The 20,677-nt window shown below is 36.8% G+C and overlaps 1 protein-coding gene across 3 annotated transcripts in view; it reads right to left on the bottom strand.

The window, feature by feature from the left end:
- The window catches only part of LOC111512414 (probable multidrug resistance-associated protein lethal(2)03659), a 75,083-nt gene that overhangs the window by 8,365 nt on the left and 46,041 nt on the right, over positions 1-20,677 (bottom strand). For all 3 annotated transcript variants that reach the window (XM_074174996.1, XM_074174995.1, XM_074174997.1), the window contains 5 exons: positions 15,079-15,235; positions 10,134-11,372; positions 5,970-6,306; positions 2,345-2,495; positions 2,026-2,256 (listed from right to left, as the gene is read on the bottom strand). In XM_074174996.1, the coding sequence (XP_074031097.1) occupies positions 2,026-2,256; positions 2,345-2,495; positions 5,970-6,306; positions 10,134-11,372; positions 15,079-15,235 (2,115 nt within the window). The remainder of the gene's footprint in view (positions 1-2,025; positions 2,257-2,344; positions 2,496-5,969; positions 6,307-10,133; positions 11,373-15,078; positions 15,236-20,677) is intronic.

Below are 20,677 nucleotides of genomic sequence, written 5' to 3'. Positions count from 1 at the left end.
CCGTATGAAACATCCTCAAAAAGTTGTAAGTCTAACCACTCATAATTATATATTAATATTACTTACACCATCATATTGTAGCATCCCTGATGATGGAAACAATTTATTAAATTTCCGAAAGCTTGGACAAACTTTAAAGAGTACTCTTTCATTTGCTGCTCAGCCCCATTATTTGTTAGTTTTATATATATATATATATATATATATATATATATATATATATATATATATATATATATATATATATATACAGTACATAATGAAATATAATAAACTGAAATAAAAAATATTGTAAAAAATATTAAATATTTACAACTTCAAGTAAAAATTCGTCAAGTGTATGAAAGTGTATAAAATGACTTGAACTTTTTGTTTGAAGGCAATTGGTGGCAGTGTCTTTACACTGTTTGGCAATTCATTATAAATACTCGTTCCAATAAACACAGGAGACTTTTCATATTTTGTATAGAGGTGTTTTCGAGTTGTGAGCATATAGTTTTTTCTAGTACTATATTCATGTACTTCCGATCGTAGGTCGAAGTGCCTTTTATTTTCATTGATATATGTCATCAGTTTTGAAATAAATATGCTTGCCACAGTTAGTATTTTATCCTTTTGAAATATTCCTCTACACGACATTCTGTAATCGAGGTTAAAAATCAATCGTATCAGTGCCTTTTGTTTTACGAATATTCTGTCAGTTTAAGTGGCTAATCCCCCATTCAGTTTCTAAGATGTGAACTCTATGTGTTCTCTCCATGTGAAAAGGGACTCAATCATTGTTCCTAAAAACTTTCTACAAGATGTTGATCTCGGAGATTCGTTGAGAAAATTGAAGGTGAAGTTATGTAGACTTTGAGGAGTATATACAAATTCAATACAATTAATTAATGTTATGTTTTATCTAGATATGGCTGTAGAGCTTCATTTTCAAAATGCGATAAGTTGAGTTCAGTAGAATTATTGATGTGAAATTGTTTCATTACCATGAAAAGTTTAATTATTGATTATCACATGATTTTGAAAGACAAACCCAAACAATCTTATTCAATTTGAAAATCGAGCACAATTAAAATTACAAGTCAAATTAAAAAAAATTGTAACTGTTGAAAAAATTACAAACAGTCTTATTGACATTAACAATTAATCTGGTTTCAAAACACCACTCAGTGAATTCTTGTAGTTCAGTGTTGACTTGGGTATTCATTTCATCTGATGTTTTGCTCGATAAGATGATAGACGTATCATCTGCATAAAGGTATACATTACCATAACTTATGTAATCAGGAAAATCATTGACATACAGTAAAAATATCAGTGGACCAAGAATATTACCCCTGGTGTTCCAGAATACTCGTCAGATAATGTATTATTCTGTTTCACTTTGGAATATCGATTACTCAAGAAGAACACGATGAGCCTATTGATATTGCCTCTGATACCAATGTTGAAGAGTTTTTTAGAAATTATTTCAATACTCAGAGTATCGAAAGCTCTACTTAAGTCGAAAACAAATCCCACAACGACTTTTTTCTCATTGATTGAATCATGGATTTGTTGAACCAATTCGAGTGTTGCTGTTTCCGTTGAACGATGTTTTCGAAAGCCATGTTGGCACTCCAAAAAACGAAACATTCGTGATCATAGGTCTTAACAGTGGTATTTGGTACTTGGCTATGCAGAAACCGCGGTAGCGACCTTGTTTATATCTTAGCATGCTATGATTCTTCTAACGATCTTGTAGAAAAGCGTCTACCTAGGAGCAAATGTCTCTGCTTACTTCCACTTATTCCTGCAAGTTCAGTTTTAGTGGATGCAGAAATGGTATCCAAACTGAGCATCAAACAGGTTTATTTATATTTAGAACCTCTTCAGTTTCGACTTCGGACTGTTGTTGTTCATAAGGGCGATCGTTGGTTAACAAAAAAACATATTAACAACTAGTTTCAGTGCTCGGTTTGAGATGTAATAATTGTTCACACGATTTACGTGAAAAAAATGTTCAGGGTGATAATTTGTATTTACCTGGGTTGAAAAATACAAAATGGACCACCACTGCTGAAAGAAGAGTTGAACAAATCATATCTATGGTGAATCCAAACGCCCTGCTGGTACATATCATCATATAATAAGCTGACGTATGGTGGTCCAGATGCCTATCGAATTCTTCTATTAACAGAGGTTCCTTTTCATAGGCTCTGACAGTGGTCAATCCCTCCATGGTGGCGTTGAAATGGCCGATGAAAGGGCTTCTTGCTGAAAGTTTGAATTTCAGATTTGGAAACTATGCTTAGGAAGACGACTTGATTGTAATGACAACTATGACAAGTTTTGTAATACTCACTAGAAGCGTCTAATCTCTTGATATTTCTTCCAGTTGAAATATAGAATCTTCGAAGGAAGTATAGAAGGATTATCAGGATGACTACCGGTAACAGGAAAATTAAATGTGCCGAAACTAATAAAAACATTATGGACAACACTTGAAGGGTTCCCTGTGAAAAAACACAGTAATTGAAAGTTTGCCGACAAGGAAGACTGTGTTGAAAAATAATAAAAAATATTTGTAATCATTACGTTTCTACTTCGGCACACTTTTACATTGAAAAAGTGTATTTTGATGTTGAAGTAAAAATGATACGAAAATAAACCCTGTCAAGATTTTTCAAGAGAATGAAAGTACTCAAGTAGTTGAAAAAAAAAATTAGATTATTCGAATTTATTGAGTGAAAGATTTTGATTTGGTCCACTTACAGTCAAACCGAGAGAAATATCTGATTGTTTTATTGGTAATATTGGTCTCATGAACTACAAAACAGTATGGCAGTAAACAACACCCAAGAAATTCTTACTCCTTCTTTATTTCTCAGACCGTTTTCACCTAATGAATTATTCAATCTGCTCATTGATAGGCTGAAAAATAAAACATCTGCAGGTCCAGATGGAATACCCCACTTTCGTTTTAAAAAAAGTTATGAATGTTATAATAGAATCTTTGACACTTTCATTGGATCTTTCATTCGAATCAGGAAAAGTTCCCACAACCCTCAAGAAAGGAAAAGTCATTCCTGTCCCGATTACTTACAAAATTATAGACCTATAACGATTTGCAGTAGTTTCTCGAATGTTTTCGAATATGAATTTTTGGACAGGCTGATGAATTTTATCAATAAACATAATATTTTGACAAATAGTCAGCACCTGGTAAATCGACAACTAGCGCAATCTATGAGTTCTATGACAATCTCATAAACCATATAGAACAAGGAGAGGTCCAAATGAGCTTTTTCTGTGACCTGAGTCGAGCTTCTGACTGTGTGGACCACGATGGTCTTTCATCAAAGTTGTATAACTATGGTATTAGAGGTGTTTGTCTGGAATGGTTAGTATCATTTATAAGATGTCGCTCTCAGTATGTGAGTCTGAAACATCGTCAAAATAATATAATTCGTAATGTTACATCTGCCAATACCGATATTAACGTAGGTGTTCCACAAGGATCTATTTTGGGCCCTGTTCTATTCATTCCGTAATAAATGAAATTGCGAACTCATTTTCAGATATTGAGATGATTATTCATGCGGACGATACTTCTCTACTGATTTCCAACAAAAATCAAATAGAACTAAAAGAAACCTGTGAAACTGCTCTATGCCAACTAACTTCTTGGTTTAATCAAATCACTCTTTATTTCAATGCAGACAAAACTAACCTCGTGAAATTCCATAATCATTATAGATATTTATATAATTTTAAATAACACCCCTCTGCCTATAAATAACAGCTGTGAATTCTTAGGACTATTCGTTAATTCACATTTAGATTGGAAAAAACATTGCAAGTTCCTGATTTCCAAACTTTCATCTCTTCACTATATGTTCAGAAATCTCAGAGTTGTTTTGACACAACAACAATAAATAAACGTATACTTCGCAAAGTGGAAAGTCGACTGAGGTATGATATTTGCCTATGGGGAGACTATACACTGTCGAATAACGTCCTTGTATCACAGAAAAAAATCATTAGGTGTATTGCTAGTGTGAGAAAAGACTATTCTTGTCGAGAAATCTTCAAAAGATTTGAAATTCTGACCTGTACAGGCCTCTACGTATTTGAAATCAGCATTTATGTGCTCAAAAATAGGGATTTGTTTTTCATAAATGAAGATTTCCAAAAATACAACACACGTCGTGAGGATGATTCACGATTACCACTCTCTAAACGCAATATAATATAATAACTCATAGATGACTGACTGACTGACATTGTGATTTATCAACGCACAGCCCAAACCACTGGACGGATCGGGCTGAAATTTGGCATGCAGGTAGATGTTATGACGTAGGCGTCCGCTGAAAAAGGATTTTGATCAATTCTACCCCCAAGGGGATAAAATAGGGGATGAAAGTTTTTATGAAACTTTGTCAATTTTAAACCGATCGGGCTGAGACTTTGCATGCATAAAGCTACTATGACGTAGGCATCCCCTAAGGAAGGATTTTGATAAATTTCACCCCTAAGGGAAGAAAATACCTAAGGAGATAAAATACCTAAGGGGATAAAATAAGGGATGATGAAGTATGTAAATGTATCAGTTCGAACCTAATGGAACGAATATATTAAACGAACAAAATAATTTGTAGTTATAAATATTGACAATAGATGGCGTTAGTAGTATTTTAAAACGCTCTATCGTTGTTTTCACTGAGTTACATATATGAATGGACTGTTTCAAAAAGTTCTGTCCGTTTTATTGTCATCTGTTTTTGTAGCTCCATATGTCAATGAATATTTATTCTATCGCCTGGAAAAGAAACCAGTCACCAAGAGTGTATCATTATACAAAAATTGAATCAACTGGACTACCAGTTATCTTTAAGCCACAATAAACCCTTGCGGGTTGCGGTGGAAGGTCGAATAGACTCACTCACTTTGGACCTAACCTAACCTAACGTAACCTAACCTAACCTAATCTAAGCTGACCTAACCTAACATAACCTAACTACCTATCCTTCGAGAGGACATATTAAGAGCAGATAGTTGTTGATTCATAGATGAATCAAAAACACCTTCCGGTTCTGGCGCAGGTGTTTTCAGGACAGAGATATCAACCTGCCTGGAACCTATGCGACTGTATTTCAAGTGGAAATGTATGCTATTGAATTGTGTGCGGAGAGATTGGAAGAATCCAACCTCATACACAAGTCAATAAAAATATTCTCGTACAGTCAAGCGGCGTTGGAAGCTCTTGGCTCCCACCGAGCAACGTCTGAATTGGTAGCAAATTTCCAAAAATGACTCTCCTCGATAGGAAGACTAACAGATTGTCTCTGGTCTGGATTCCCGAAGCAATGAGGCTGCTGACTCCCTTGCAAAGAAGAGTGCGGCAAGCAGATTCATCGGACCAGAACCTGTCATTGGCATCGCTTCAGGCTTTGCCAAATACAGATTGAACATCTGGATGGCAAGAAGATTTTTGGACTTCTGTCAGAATTTTCCGGGATTGGTCCACTCCAAGGCTTGATACCACAGTTGGACTACTTACAGTAGGGGTGAACTATTTGGTCGAGTGTGAATAGGTGTGCGCCACAATAAATAACCCTTGCGGGTTGCGGTGGAGGGTCGAATAGACCCACTTATTTTGGACCTAATCCAACCTAACTACCTGTAATATTGAATGAAATATGAAAAGAAATTACAATGTTCCATTTGCTACCCTGATTGAAACTAATTATTGGTACGACACTGGTCGGCAAGGGGATTATCGTAATCCAATAGTAATTCAGTTGGGAGAGTTTATACCTGCGCGATCGTTCGCCATCCCGTTTGGCGCTCGCTATTCTATATTTCAGAATTATACAAATCGTGAAGGACTTGCAAAGAGCTATTGAGAATAAAGTATGAACAAACCTGTCTAAAACAACCTCAATCTTTGTTTGGTTAACAATATAAATAACTGGAAAACTCACCCTCATAATCTCGTAAACAATGAGAGGTATAGTCTCGTCAATCGTGCCAACATCCTTGGAAAATCTGTTGATGATATTTCCAATGTAATGACCGTCAAAGAATGTCATGAACGAATTCAATACTGAATGTGTTATCCAGTCATGGAGGTTTTTCGAAGCTTTCATCGAGAAGAAAAATGTCAGGTAGGTTCTAGCGAAGGTGAGAACAACTGATGTGAGGATCAAAACGGCGTAAAGGTTCAGATAATGGTTTCGTTTTGAAATAGTTTCGCTGAATATAGTTGAATTCGTTTCATTTGCCCGTACTAGATCTGTTATGGTTGGTTCAATATTAACCCTGAAACATATAAAAAAATATATGAAGTCAATTCACGAACAATGGTATTGAATTTCATTAGTTTGGACTTCTCTAACATGATATAAAATGATTTGAAATCATAATGAAGAAAAGAGAATGTAAACTTTCTATATTTTTACCACTTTTATTTTTAACTGAAGTTAAAGTTAAGTATAAGGACACTTTCAAAATTATACATTAAACTACAATAAAGTGGTAAAAAACAAAGAAAGTTTCAACTCTCTTTTCTTTATAATGATATCCTACTACGTAGTAACTACATCCATCAATTCATTGATTTGAAATCCCTGAAAGAACCAATGAAATTGAAAATCGAAATGAATAGCTTAAAATAACAATTATAGTGAGCGAAAACCCTGAATTGAAATTACAATAAAATAAAATACAATCAAAAAATTGAAAATTAAACAATTTTAAAAAATAAAAATTGAAAGATTTTTAAGTCAAGTTATGTCACCGACTTATCTTGAAATCTTTCAATGTTCATTCTATTCTAATTGTTCAATTTTCAATTTTTGCTTGTATTCTATTTCATTTTAATTTTATTCCACGGTTTTTGCTTATTATCAAATCAATTCAATCAAATTAGAATTTATTCAATTCAGATTAATATAAAATATAAACCATTACAACTTATTTTAGAGAACTATAAATTACATCTATGAAGGATCGTGGCTATTTGGGTTCTGGGAAGTTCTAGAAGGACGACCAAAATGATGAGCTGTCTTTTAGCATAACAAGAGCATCAAATACGAAATAAGATACAGAAACAACAGCTTGTGACATTGTATTGAGTGATTGCAGTATGGTGAATTAGTCAGTATTGTTTTCAATCTGTGGTAGTTGTGTTCAATTCTATTTTCAGTTTAGTATAACTTGTTTTACATTTTAGTGGAGGCGGTAAGGAATTGTAGAGTTTTGGTCCAATGTATGTAATTGTTATTTTCAGTTATTTAATTTAATTTACAATTTTATTGGTTTCTTCAGGGATTTCAAATCATTTTATATCATAGTAGATAATTGGAGTTCGAACTGATGAAATTCACCATGAAATATTGTCAGCCACCTCCAAACAAACCATGGTAATATTGGAGATACGGTGTCGTTGGGATACAAGAAACAAAAAACATTGGCTATTAATTCAGTGCTGATGTCTGTGGGTGAAATGAAAAATAAGGTAGTTCAGGGAAGTTTCCAATTCTTTGAATATAAAGAAGATGAACGATGAGGGTGGTCTGAAAAGTTTCTGACATCAACTTGAAGATGGCAGCACTCATAAACTAGTGAATTTCGTTGTTCATATGTCGATAGTTACTCATCAAAGTTCATGCCGAATTTCACTAGTTCGGACTTCCATTGTCTAATATGTGAAATGATTTGAAATCCACGAAACAACTGAAAAAAAAGAGTTATTAATAAATAGCTGAAAATAACAATTATATTAAGCAAAAATAACCTGAAATGAAATAATAGTGAAATAAAATACAAGTAAAATTAAAACGATTGAACAAAAAATAGGGAAATACAAATAAATCAATAAAAAGTTAAGAGATTACACGTTAGTTGACGACGTTTCGATTGTTGGTATCCACAATCGTCTTCGGGTGATGACTGGACTGATTCCTCCGAGAGATGACTATTTATGAGTCGTTCGAGTACTTTCACTTATCCCCACTTTCCAATTTTCCGCTTCACTGGTTCAGTGGGAGATGACCGTTTGGCGGGAGTTGGCCATTTTTCGCTTGATGATGGGTTTCCATATATTGCGTATCTCTACGCTAGCTTGGCTGAATACGTTGTTGGACAGCATGTATGCGACTTCCTTGAATTTTCTCCTAAACCAATGTTCCTCTCTGTGTATGATCTCAGCTTGGGACCACTCGATGTTGTGTTGATGGGTCCAAACACGGTCTGCTATTCCTGATTTGCTGGTTTCCCCTCGCTGGGTGTGTTTCTTGTGCTCGGGAATGCGAACATTTAATGGCCTCTTGATTTCACCAATATAGGATTTTCCGCACTCACAGGGTATTCGATAAATGCAATTCTTGGAATCGCAGCCCGCGTTTGGTGGCCTGGTTTTCGTGAGGCTGCTACGGATAGTGTTACCGGATCTGAAGCAGGTTCTGATGTTGTACTTGGAACCATTTCTTCTCAACCTCTCCGATAATCCTCTGATGTAGGGAAGTACAAGCACTGGTTGTGACGGTATTTCTTCCTTGCGAAAGCCAAAGTCTTTTCTACCATCGCTTTGGAGTAGTCATTTCGTTGAAGATCATTTTTGATGATGTCTAGTTCCTTCTCGAGACCTTTCTTCGTATTACAGAGCCCGAAAGCACGGTCTAATAGAATCTTGATGATTCCTCTTTCAGTTGATTGATGGTGGTTGGATTCGTTGTTCAGATACTCACACCCGTGTGAGTGGGTTTTCGGTATACAGATGTTTCCCACTTATTGTCGGTCCTCTTCACCAAAACGTCTAAGAATGGCAATTCGTTGTGGGATTTCCTTCTCCATTGTGAAAGTGATGGAAGGTCTTATGCTGTTGATGTGTTTCAGGAAGGCGTCTAGTTCCATATTATGAAAGTGTCGTCAACATATCTCAACCAGACCCGAGGTTTCTTGTGGGATTCTTCAATGGCCAGAGTTTCAAGCCACTCCATATATATGTTGTCTATGACTGGTGAAAGTGGCGATCCCATTGGCAGTCCCTCATCTTGTGTAAAGAATTCGTCCTTCGGTTGATTTTTTTTTATTTATATTTATTTGTATTTCCTTATTTGTTGTTCAATCGTTTTAATTTTACTTCTATTTTATTTCACTATTATTTCATTTCAGGTTATTTTTGCCTAATATAATTGTTATTTTCAGCTATTTATTTTCAATTCTTCTTTTTCAGTTGTTTCGGGGATTTCAAATCATTTTACATATTAGACAATGGAAGTCCGAACTAGTGAAATTCATCATGAAACATTGCGTAGTTGCTATGTAACAGTTGTTTGAGTTGAGGTCTCTGAGTTCGGGCTGAACCGCGTCTAGAGTTTTGTATTCGACGTTTCGGCTCCCATTTTGAAGTCATTTTCAAGAATTTGATGTACTTGGTGCCGGGGCCTCAGTCTGTCTACTCCTTATATTGAACTGGGGTGTCGATGGGAATTCGGTGGTATTTATATCGACAGAAGCTACTGAAATGGAAATGTGATGGCGGGGCATCGGGTGATTGCAATCACCGGACGTCTTGGTGAGCATCGGGAATTCAGGGGTTTCCAGGCAGTTGAAAGTATCTGACCGTCATCACGTTTGTTTGGACAGAAAGATCACCAAGACGTCCGGTGATAGTGATCACCTGAAGTCCCGCCCCCACCTTTTCACTTCAGTAGCTTCCGTCAATATAAACACCCATCGACACCCCAGTTCAATCTAAGAAGTAGGCAGATAGAGACCTCAGAGAGAACTCATGATGCGACCTGGGGACTAGGCATATTGGGGCGTCAAGACTCATCCAATTCTTGAAAATGGTTCCAAAATGGGAACCGAAACGTCGAATACAAAACTCCAGACCTTATTTTCACTTTGAAAGTGGAAAATATGTTTTTTTTTTGTTTCTTGGATTTGAATGAACGTAAAAAACTACTACAATTTTGTATCTCCAATAATAACAAAGCTTTCAGTGGTGTGCACAAACTTTTGATCAAGCAACTGAGAACAGAAGTACTGATCTAAGTTTTCATTTGAAGATATTTCTGAGTTTCTTTTTTAATTTTTTTCAAATTGAAGTCTAACTATAGTGAGTCAACTGTGTTACTCACCATTCAGACAGCTTTTTCTCTGATAAACCTGCAGCAAACTGACAAGTGACGAAAACTACCAACACCAATAATAAGGGAAAAAATCCTCCAGCAAACCGGTAGTACTTCATATACACCCCAATATTGACCTTTCCAGAACGCTTTTCCTCATGGTACAAATTATCTCCTACACTTTTTTTCACAGGCAAAAGTTCAGCTTCTTCAGAAACAACGTCGTGAATCTCATTTTCAACCTCCTGGTCCCTCTCTTCTTCAAAATAGCTGTTATCTGTGTCATCCATATAATAAGTGACCCGTTTTTCCAATGTTTCCTGCTGCTCTTCCAAAGAAAGCGTTATCCCATTCTTCATGAATAACAAGTTATGACCGTAAACGAGCTTGATGTGGTTGATATTGGTGGTGACAAGTATAACAATCTTCGTCTTCAGGAACTCCATAATGCACTTCCTGAAGACGTAGAGGTTGACGTGGCTGTCTAGATGCGACAAGCAGTCATCTAACAGGTAGATGTCGCTGTTTCTATAGACGGCTCTTGCCAAGTTAATCCTTGTTTGCTGACCCTTGCTCAAATTAACACCCTTATCCCCTACTATTGTTTGGTCACCGTTCTCAAATTTGCTGAGGTCTTCTTTCAAGGCGCATACTCTCAAAACCTCGTTGTACCTTTTTTCATCGTATTCCTGCCCAAAAAGGATATTCTGTCTGATTGTAGAAGGGAATAACCAGGGATCTTCGGCGGTATAGGAAATACTGCCGTCAACCGCCAATTGTCCACTGGCGACGGTACACTCTCCCAAGATAGTCCTCAGCAGCGAACTTTTTCCACTACCAACACTTCCAGTCACCAGATATAGGCCCTTTTCCACTGACAGAGACACATCGGTCAGCACCTCAGAGTCCTTGACTTTTGCTGAGACGTGGTTGAGATACACTTTGGGTTGGGCGATGCCCCTTGGTGGGGATGCTACTTCTTTCGAGTTCAAAAACTCATTGAGTCTATTCAGGGAAGCGTAGACTTCGGATATGTTGGATATACCCAAAGGGATTGAAGCTATGATGAAGGATTTGATGTTGCGGAAGAGGGCTTCAATGAAGAAGACAGTTCCAGCGTTCGTATAGTGTCCGGTCCATATGTAGGTCAGGATGATGAGAGCAAATGATAGGTTGGACGCCAAGGAGCCTATGATGAGTACGATGCACTTCAAATAGTATACGGGGGCCAGTTTCTTCAACTCTTTGCTGAAAAAAAAAACCGTTCACGTATTATAAAAATATTCTGTTGCATGGATAAACGTTTAAGAGTCTCCTGCAGTAACTTTCTGATGACAACATAATATTGAATGAATGAATTAGCCATTTGTTCGTCATTTGTAACCACAGTTTAGAGAGATTCAAAGCCTTTTCGTCAACTGTGATAATAATTGAAAATAAAACTAGTTAGCTCTCCTGCTTGTTTCCATATCATTTAGTATAATATATTATACATAATAATATTATTACAACCCATCAGTGAGTGCATAAGGTTCAACTCAGTATGTGGTTCCTTCTTTTGTGACTTTCCATGCTCAAGTTTAGGTGAAAACACCATACCCTCATACACTTACTTCTCATGTGAACCTACACGTAGGTAGGTACATGTGACAGATACCCAACGAAACAACAACAATTAACCCAGCTGATGCCGCGTACAAAGCTGAAGTAAAACCATCAGGCACCTGTGCAACGTCTTCCACTTGGAAGATTCGTCGCACAGGCTTTCAAACTGGAAGCATGTTATAGAGTTTTGAACCAAAATAGAAAATATATCTGTGTGTGTGGCTTTTCCTGAATGTTGGTACTTTGTTGGAGAGATGTTCCACTGATCTAGTCTTTCATTCGATGTTTTTTAAATCTGTGTATTTATAAACATCCATACTGGACATTATTAAGAGTATAGGCATCGCAGATTCCTATACTGTACAGTTTTTCCGTAAAGTGAAGTCTTCTAGATAATATTTTGAGAATGATGTTTTGGATAGTTTGTAATCGACATAGGGTGTTGTTATACAGGGTGGGCCATCGAAAACTTGACATGGAGGTTTTGGGTACTGATCTTGCATATCCGAAAAAACGCCCAGACAGGTCGATTTCATTTGGGTGGGGGACAGTTTTTTTCTCATTTACAGCATCGTCACTACAAACCCGGAGCAGAAGGATGAACAACCCTTGGAATTTTAATAGGGAATGGGGGACGAGTCGTACATCGTTTGAAAGACCTTGGAATTCTCTAAGAAATGCTGTACATTTTTTTAAATTTGGATGTACTCAAAAAAGTTCTTTCCAATAATCAACTTTTACAATGTTGTTAGTAGCAACAAATTGTTGTACGCCACTGCTCAGTTGGAATGTATTTGGAACTCTTTCATTTGTTTCTTACGCTACTCTCTTGTTGGTTTTTCAGTTCTTCTCTGATAAGAGGACTATTACAATTGAGAAATGGTTAAAAATGCTGTTTCTATTTCTCATTTCTATGTTAAAAATTATATATACATTATTACTAGTAGTGAGTGACGTAAAGTGTTGCTAAAGAAACAATGGTTTACACAACTGAAGAGAGGGTTGAGTTGATTGAACTGTACTATGGAAATAGACGTTATGCTGCGAGAGCCGCTGAACTGTTTAATCAACAACATGGAAAGAATGGGTTGCGGCAGTATGTTTTCGATTTAATTGCAAAATTTCGCGCAACTGGATCGGTGGCAAATAGAAAACGGCAAATCGAACCACCAGTAACAAATGAGGCGACACAAGTGGCAATTCTGGGCCATGTTGAGCTTGAACATACTTTGAGCACAAGCATTTGTTTCCGGGGTGTCACAAACTAGCATTCGGCGAATTTTAAAAACCCACAAAATGCATTCTCACAAGATTAAATTAACGCAAGAACTAAATGGAGGGGATTTTGATCTACGCTTGCAATTTTGCGAGTTGGTTAGTAAACGAGCGGTGGAAAATACACATTTTGTTTTCAACATTTGCTTCAGTAATGGATGCTCTTTTTTTCTAAATGGCACAGTTAATCGCCATAATTGTCGCTATTGGGCTGATTCAAATCCGGACAAATGTATTTGATACTTCTGAAAGATACTATTAATCCCCTTCTCATTGATACTATTGAAAATGACCACAATTATCGGGAGGATCTGTTAATATTTCAACAAGATGGGGCTCCTCCGCACTATGCTCTGCCTGTTCGGCAGTATTCAGATCAGACTATTTCGCAGCTCTGGATTTGGAAGCGGATCACTATCGAATGGCCACCACGATCACCACACCTTCCGCCGTTAGATTTCTTTCTGTGGGGTCATTTGAAAAGTAGAATTTACTGTACTCCTCCAATATCACTCGAAGATTTACGACAACAAATCACAAATGAATGTCGCTATATCACTCCAGAAATGCTCCACAATGTCCAAGAACGTTTCCAATAGAATCTCTATTATTGCATGGAAGCTAGAGGTGCCCATTTTGAGCATATGCTAACATGAGAATAAAGTAAGTAACTTCAACTCTAAATTCAATATGGTTCGTCCAAATAACAAAAAATGTACACCGTTGTTTAGAGAATTCCAAATCTTCCAAACGATGTGCGACTCGCCTCCAGTTCCCTATTGAAATTCCAAGGGTTGTTCACCCCTCTGCTCCGGGGTTGAAGTGACGACGCTATAAATGGGGAAAAACTCCCTCCCAATAAAAATCGACCTGAGATTAGTACCCAAAACTTTTATGTCAAGTTTTCGATGGCCCACCCTGTATATTATACTAGTAAAAATGTTTCTATTCAAAGTATAATCATTTCATTCGTGTTAACAAATCTTCTGTTTTATGTGCTTTTATATAAAATCCAAAAACTGTACAAATGAAAATTTTTGGAGGTTCATAACAGAAATATGATGGATGTGAATTTGCACGAAGTAATATCCACAAAAAGTTGAGGAGATATGTTATTGAATGAATGTTACTCAAGAAATTCATTTGGTCTATGAGATATTTGGTATTATTACTGAAGTAGACTTCATAAGAGTAGATCCGAGTAACTTGCAATTTTTTTCTTATCCAACTTTGTTAATGAAAAATCAATTATTCTAAAATGTTCGTGATTTAATACACCATAGATTTGGTCATAAAACTGTTTTTGAACTGACTTTCTCAAAATAATGGGATGAATTTTTGTTCAATGCGAAGTACATTCTTTCCTAAATGAAATATAGTAATTTCTTTGGTAATTGTCTTTGGTAACAAACAAAGTATTCATGTTCCATCAACAGAAATTTTCTGCTGTAATTTGAAATTATTCATTTAATCACTTCATGTGATTTTTTCTTCAACTGCTCTGTGTTTATTTGCTACAAATAGTCTGTGTTAAGATACTCTTTTTGCTTCCAGTAAATGAAGTATTTATCTGTCCTATATTTCAAAATAATTTATTTATGCAATTCAAATACATATCTGTCAGCAGCAATATGTAAATCCTTTCAAGAAGTGATTCTCAGGACATGAATTCTGCTTCAAGCTCCCAAAATTATTGATTATTTGGAAAATAAATTTATTCTATTTCATTTGATGGCATATTTTTTCTTAAATTCAGTCACATCAATATAAAACTAATGATGATGATTTGTTTTTGACAAATCTCAAAATACATTCCATACGTAATTATTCAGAAATGCATTTCAATAAAGCAAACACTTATATATTATGTAATGGGTAATGCATTATGGTTAATTAGCTTTAATAATCCCACCGCAAATTATGAACAGCTGAATAATGTGGGTAAACCGCGTTTACGAATTGTTATTTGATAACATACTGATGATTTATCATTTTCCAATGACTAAAGAATGCAAATGACGATATTTACCGGTATGGAAAACACAAAGAGTGATGTATAAAAAATCTTTGTTACCTTCTGACATCATTGATTTTATTCTCAAAGAAGAGCTCCCACGAATACATTTTGACAATCTTGATCGCTGATAGTGTTTCCGTTGTCAACTGTATTCTTTCATCTGTACTTTTTGCTGACTTCATTCGCATCATGCTGGTTTTCTTGCCGACATATACTGAAAATTCAAACGAAAGACTTGTATAATGCGGCATTCATGTCAGGAATCCCATTCCAATATCTATATCGTTTCACAAAACAAACACAGCTGCAAAACACTTGAACTGCAACACTCTTTCAGACGCACGTTTCATCAACCAAGTTGGCGTCTTCAGGATGTGAAATGGACAGTCGGGAATTGTATTGCAGTTCTGGTATTTGGGGTCAGTGTTTGTTTTAAATTTATTCTATGGTATTGGTATTGCTCCAAAAACAGTTTAACTCGTTTATAATAACTTCCAGTAGAGATATTATGTGGCATCCATATTGATACGGATTTATTTATTTTCAAAAAAGTGAAGGCTGACACTGAATTTTGCAAACTTAAAGGTACATTATTATTCAACTACAATGTTTCAACTACTGCCCTAAGCTGTTCTGCTTGTAGGAAGTTTTGAAATATATATTTTCTGATCTTTCAAACTAATGGACTCGATACATCAATGATATTGGAAACTATCACAGAAATACTTGTGAGAAGCAAGTGAGTCTGGTTAGTTTCTGAAAATATATCTATTATTATTTTTGGAAATGAAGTTGATTCACAGGTGTTCAAACAAGAATACTCCGCAAGATTTTAATTAATGACCATACTATACAATTTAGCGAAAGAGTAAAAAACTTGTGGATGTAGTTTGATGAAAACTTAAGATTTTCGCACCATATCAGTAACTATTTACAAAAAGCTTATGCAGCTCTGAAACTTACATTTGAATCTCGTCATGTGTTGGATAGATCGGTGAAAATCCTTCTATGAGAGTCATTAGTATTATCTGAATTGAATTTCTGTGACATTTTATATAATTCTTGTTTGAATTCATTTGATATGAATAGAATACAAAAATTGCATAATTTACCTACGACTTGGTATTCGCAAATTTGAGCATATCAGTTATAACCAAATGGTTACATATGAAAAATCGTCGAGAAATGCATTCTATCATGTTTTATGTTGAACTATCAAAGGAAACCTCTCCACCGCATCTTTATCATAAAACGAAATACAGAACTGATGTACATTCCTTCAACTCAAGACACAGAAATACTCTTCCAAAACCTCGCCACCATACTGAGTTTTTCAAACGATCGTTTTCCTTTTGTATTGTTAACTGACTCAATTACTTACCTCACGATTTTAGTTACTGCAACAACTCAAATGAGTTCTTTTTTATTATTAATTTTTCTCAACAATAACACATTATTCGGATTGAAATATCTTTCTTTGATCAACTAATCGCTGAGCTTTCATCCTGTCTATTGATTTGATTTAATTTTTTGATTCATTATTCTATTTTCTGGTTTCTTTCTTGGAGTTACAAGGAAGAGCAGATGAGCTCATTATTACATACAAACTGAATCTCGCCCCAACTGCATGAACAAAATGAGATTTATTTTTTATCAATTGGTAATGAAGACATTAATTCATTTTCTTTTTAACCGTAGTGTGCGCTGGTCAGGCCTTATCCCCCGAAGCCCCGATACATTCGGGAGGGCGCGCCAGCATTATCAACCAATGATCACTCCCCACACCGTGGGATAAGTGATCATTGGGTCCGAGAAGCATGTGCCCTGAGCAAGTGCAGTGAGCCAAGAATGACAGCCTTCTGCATCTGTGCGGCTAAGATTTCTGCCTTAGTGCGGCAAGCCGGTATGATTTTGAGATTCTAGAGTAGAGAGGGCATCATTCCACCAAGGACTCCAATAATCAGAACAATCATCTTGACAGAGTGGTCTGGATAGAGTCTGCGGAGTTCGAAGAGAAAATCTCGATATTTTATCCGTTTTTCCTCCTCTACTGACGATATTTGTCTCGCCAGGAGCTGAAAACTCCACGACAAATATCGTTTTGTTCTTGTGGTCGAGAAGGACTACATCAGGCTTATTAGCTTGTATGAGCCAGAATGTGGGTAACGAATAGTTCCGATAAATTCGGCACTTCTCGTTCCCCACAACGAATTCAATATCCCCCGAAGCGTAGGGCAACACCGGGCGCCTCGCGGCAGGCCCTGCACCTTATGTCAGGAACCTCTATACCCATCACGCGACTGCGGTAGACTAAGGTGTTGAAGACACCATCCTGACAAGCCATGATGAAACCCTCAGTTTCCGATTTCAGCCCACTCGACCTGAGAAAAGCGAACGTCAGGCGCTTTGATAAGCCAAGGTCTCCAGTGTTATGGAAGAAGACCCCATGCATTGGCTCATCCTTGTGTTTCCGCAGAAGTAAGGTGATCACTGCGTCTTTTATCTGAGCTTTTTGCTGAACGGGTTCCAACTCGGTGACAGAGTTGTGGTCACCTAGTTCAGTGTCGAAAACTATACCGAGTTCATCAGCTGCTCGGGCAGCTGCCCTGAAGAGAAATGCTCCAATTCCTGCACTCTCATGGTCACGGACCATGCTGAGAAGGGGATCCGAACTCCTGACGACTTTACAGGCTGTATCCAGTACCATTCTTTCATGTAGACACTCCCGAATTTCATACCGATAGCATGCGTTCATTTATTATTAATATAATAATATTACTTGATAAGCCAAGGTCTCCAATGTTATTGAAGAAGACTCCAAGCATTGGCTCATCCTTGTGTTTCCGCAGAAGTTAGAAGAAGAGGTTATCTCTGCGGCTTTTATATGAGCTTTTTGCTGAACGGGTTTCAACTCGGTGACAAAGTTGTGATCACTTTCGTTCACTTTCGAAAACTGAATCAAGTTCATCAGCTGCTCGGGCAGCTGCCCTAAAGAGAAATGCTCCAATTCCTGCTCTCTCATGGTCAAGGATCATGCAGAGAAGGGGACCCGAACTCCTGACGACTTTACAGACTGTATCCAGTACCATTCTGTCATGTAGGTACTGCAACCGGTCTGACGATGCATTCTCTAGTATTTGTTTGGCAGCCATCGATAGCGAAAGTTTCCGGTAAATTTGTGAGAATGAAGAAAATTGGTCTTCGTTACGTGGAACAATACTTTCATTTGAAAGGTGTGAGCTCAACCAATTCAAAGTCTGAACTCGATTCTACTCTGGATGAGTCTGCTCCTTCTTTTACAACAGTGAAATATTGGGTAGTAGAGTTTTAACGAGGCCTTACGAGCTGCCAAGACAAGCATCGCAGTGCTCGAGCAAATGAGGTGACGACTCCAGAAACGGTGAAAAAAAATCCACTATGCGATAGCGAATAGTCGACTGAAAGTACGCGAGCTAGCAGACTGAGTAGGCATTCCAAAAAACAGTGTTGTCAAGCAGAATTCTTATATCGCTTCATAATCATGGATGAAACATGGGTCCATAACTTTACACCCGAACAATTGGAACAGTTTCTTTGTAGTTGCTGAACCAGTGTTGGGCTCAGTTGCCCTTAGAGAAAAAGTGTGGATTCAGGTAAAAATGAAGTTTGTTTTACCACATTGTCATCTGTGGTAGCGATGTATTCCTGATAAAGTTCATCAAAGACAGCTTACTAGAAATACATATGAAGCAGTGCTATCCTGTGTTGAATCACGAATACTCCATTATAAAAATGTATATATATATAGTAATATAGTACTCCAAAGTTCATGTGAAAAGCCTTCTATCTAGTGTCAAGAATCTCTGTTATTCACGCGACTATGCTAGACCAAAGTGTTAAAAATATCACCCTGTAGGAATTCTCCTCTTTTCGATTCCATTCAACTTAACCTGAGTTGAGTCAAACTCTTAATCCTTAGAAATGAATTGATTCCTGTGGATATTTTGAAAGGGTTCCAACTCGGTTACGAAATTCTGATCATCTCGTTCAGACCAAGGTAACGGTCAATATAGAGAGAATCTAAATTCTTGTTGACTCAAAAGGATTCATGAAGTACACTTCTCTTATAGCAGTTTTGTGTTTTCGTGGTAGTTCTATTTTCAAGCAATCCTGTATCAAATTATTTGACTAGTTTGATCATCAAGTGAGATGCATGAGACCATCGATTAATCTAGAGTTGAATCGTTGAATCACAACACAACAAAGTTTTTGTTTCGGGGTTGAAATTAGATGATTTTAATGTATTTCCACGTGTTAAAACCGAAAGTGACCATAAAAATTATATATTAGCTCTTGTTTTCAAGATATAGTATCATTATATTATATATATGTATATTGAGTTTTCAACAAATGGAATATTTCATCACCAACAGTTGGTACACATGTTTGTTTACATAACACCCCTTTCATCAGCTGTTCTTAAGTAGTAAACATAACCTATGTGAGTTTGTCAATTGTACGCACGTGGTTGCTATTGAAATTATCGTGTGAAGTTGATTTTCAAATTAATTTAAGTGCTGATCTGAAATGCCTCGAAAGTGTGTGAATTCTGTCGATAGCTCTTGCTATATATGTGGTGAAATAACATTTAAGGCTCAGAAACGTAAAATGACACCTATCGTTAAGACATCCTATGAACATTATTTTGGTGTGAAAGTTGGGGACCAACTCAGATATGTTGTAATTCTTGTTCCGTCATATTGCGAGAGTGGCTGAAAAATACAAACCGGGCATGGCTTTTGCAGTACCTATGGTTTGGCGTGAGCCTACCAATCATACAGACGACTGTTATTTCTGCTTAACTCCTCCCATTAAGCAAGGTTCATCTATGAAGAAAAGAGGAACGGTTAAATACCCTAATCTCCCATCTGCTCTTCTGCCTGTACCACACTCAGACAATTTGCCAGTCCCTTCTCCACCCCAAAACTATGAAATTTTAAAGGAAGGTGATGAAGACTGTTTAGAAGGAGCAACCCATCCTTCTACATCCTATGACCCTGATTTTGAGGTAAGCGATAGGTCTAGTGATCCGCACAGAATTAGTCAAGCAGAGTTGAGTGACCTTATAAGAGATCTTCGCTTGTCTAAGGAAAAGGCTGAGCTGTTAGGGTCAAGACTACAACAGTGGAATCTTCTAAAACATGATGTGAAAATATCTCAGTACAGACAGCGTCAAAAAGATTTGCTTCCTTTTTTTGAGAAAAAAGAAAACCTCGTAGTTTGTTCTGATGTTAATGGTTTGATAGACTGCTTGAATTTGGATCACACTCCATCTGAATGGAGACTGTTTATAGACTCTTCAAAACTAAGCTTAAAAGCTGTACTTCTGCATAATGGAAATCAGCTACCCTCTATTCCTATAGGTCATGCAGTTCACATGAAGGAAACGTATATAAATATGAAAACACTTCTCCAATCAATCAAATATGAACAACACAAGTGGCACATCTGTGGTGATCTGAAAGTCATTGCTATACTCCTAGGAATGCAATTAGGGTTCACCAAGTACTGTTGTTTTTTGTGTCTGTGGGACAGTCGGGATAGAAAATCTCACTATAAAAAAATGAACTGGCCTACACGAGACCTAAACCCTAATGAGAAAAATGTAGTTTACGAG

Source organism: Leptinotarsa decemlineata, unplaced genomic scaffold (assembly GCF_025532065.1).
Source record: "Leptinotarsa decemlineata unplaced genomic scaffold, Ldec_3_MD MMD2_tig00000882_RagTag_RagTag, whole genome shotgun sequence".
Taxonomy (NCBI): Eukaryota; Metazoa; Arthropoda; class Insecta; order Coleoptera; family Chrysomelidae; genus Leptinotarsa; species Leptinotarsa decemlineata.
This window is presented reverse-complemented; position numbering and strand designations above follow the sequence as displayed.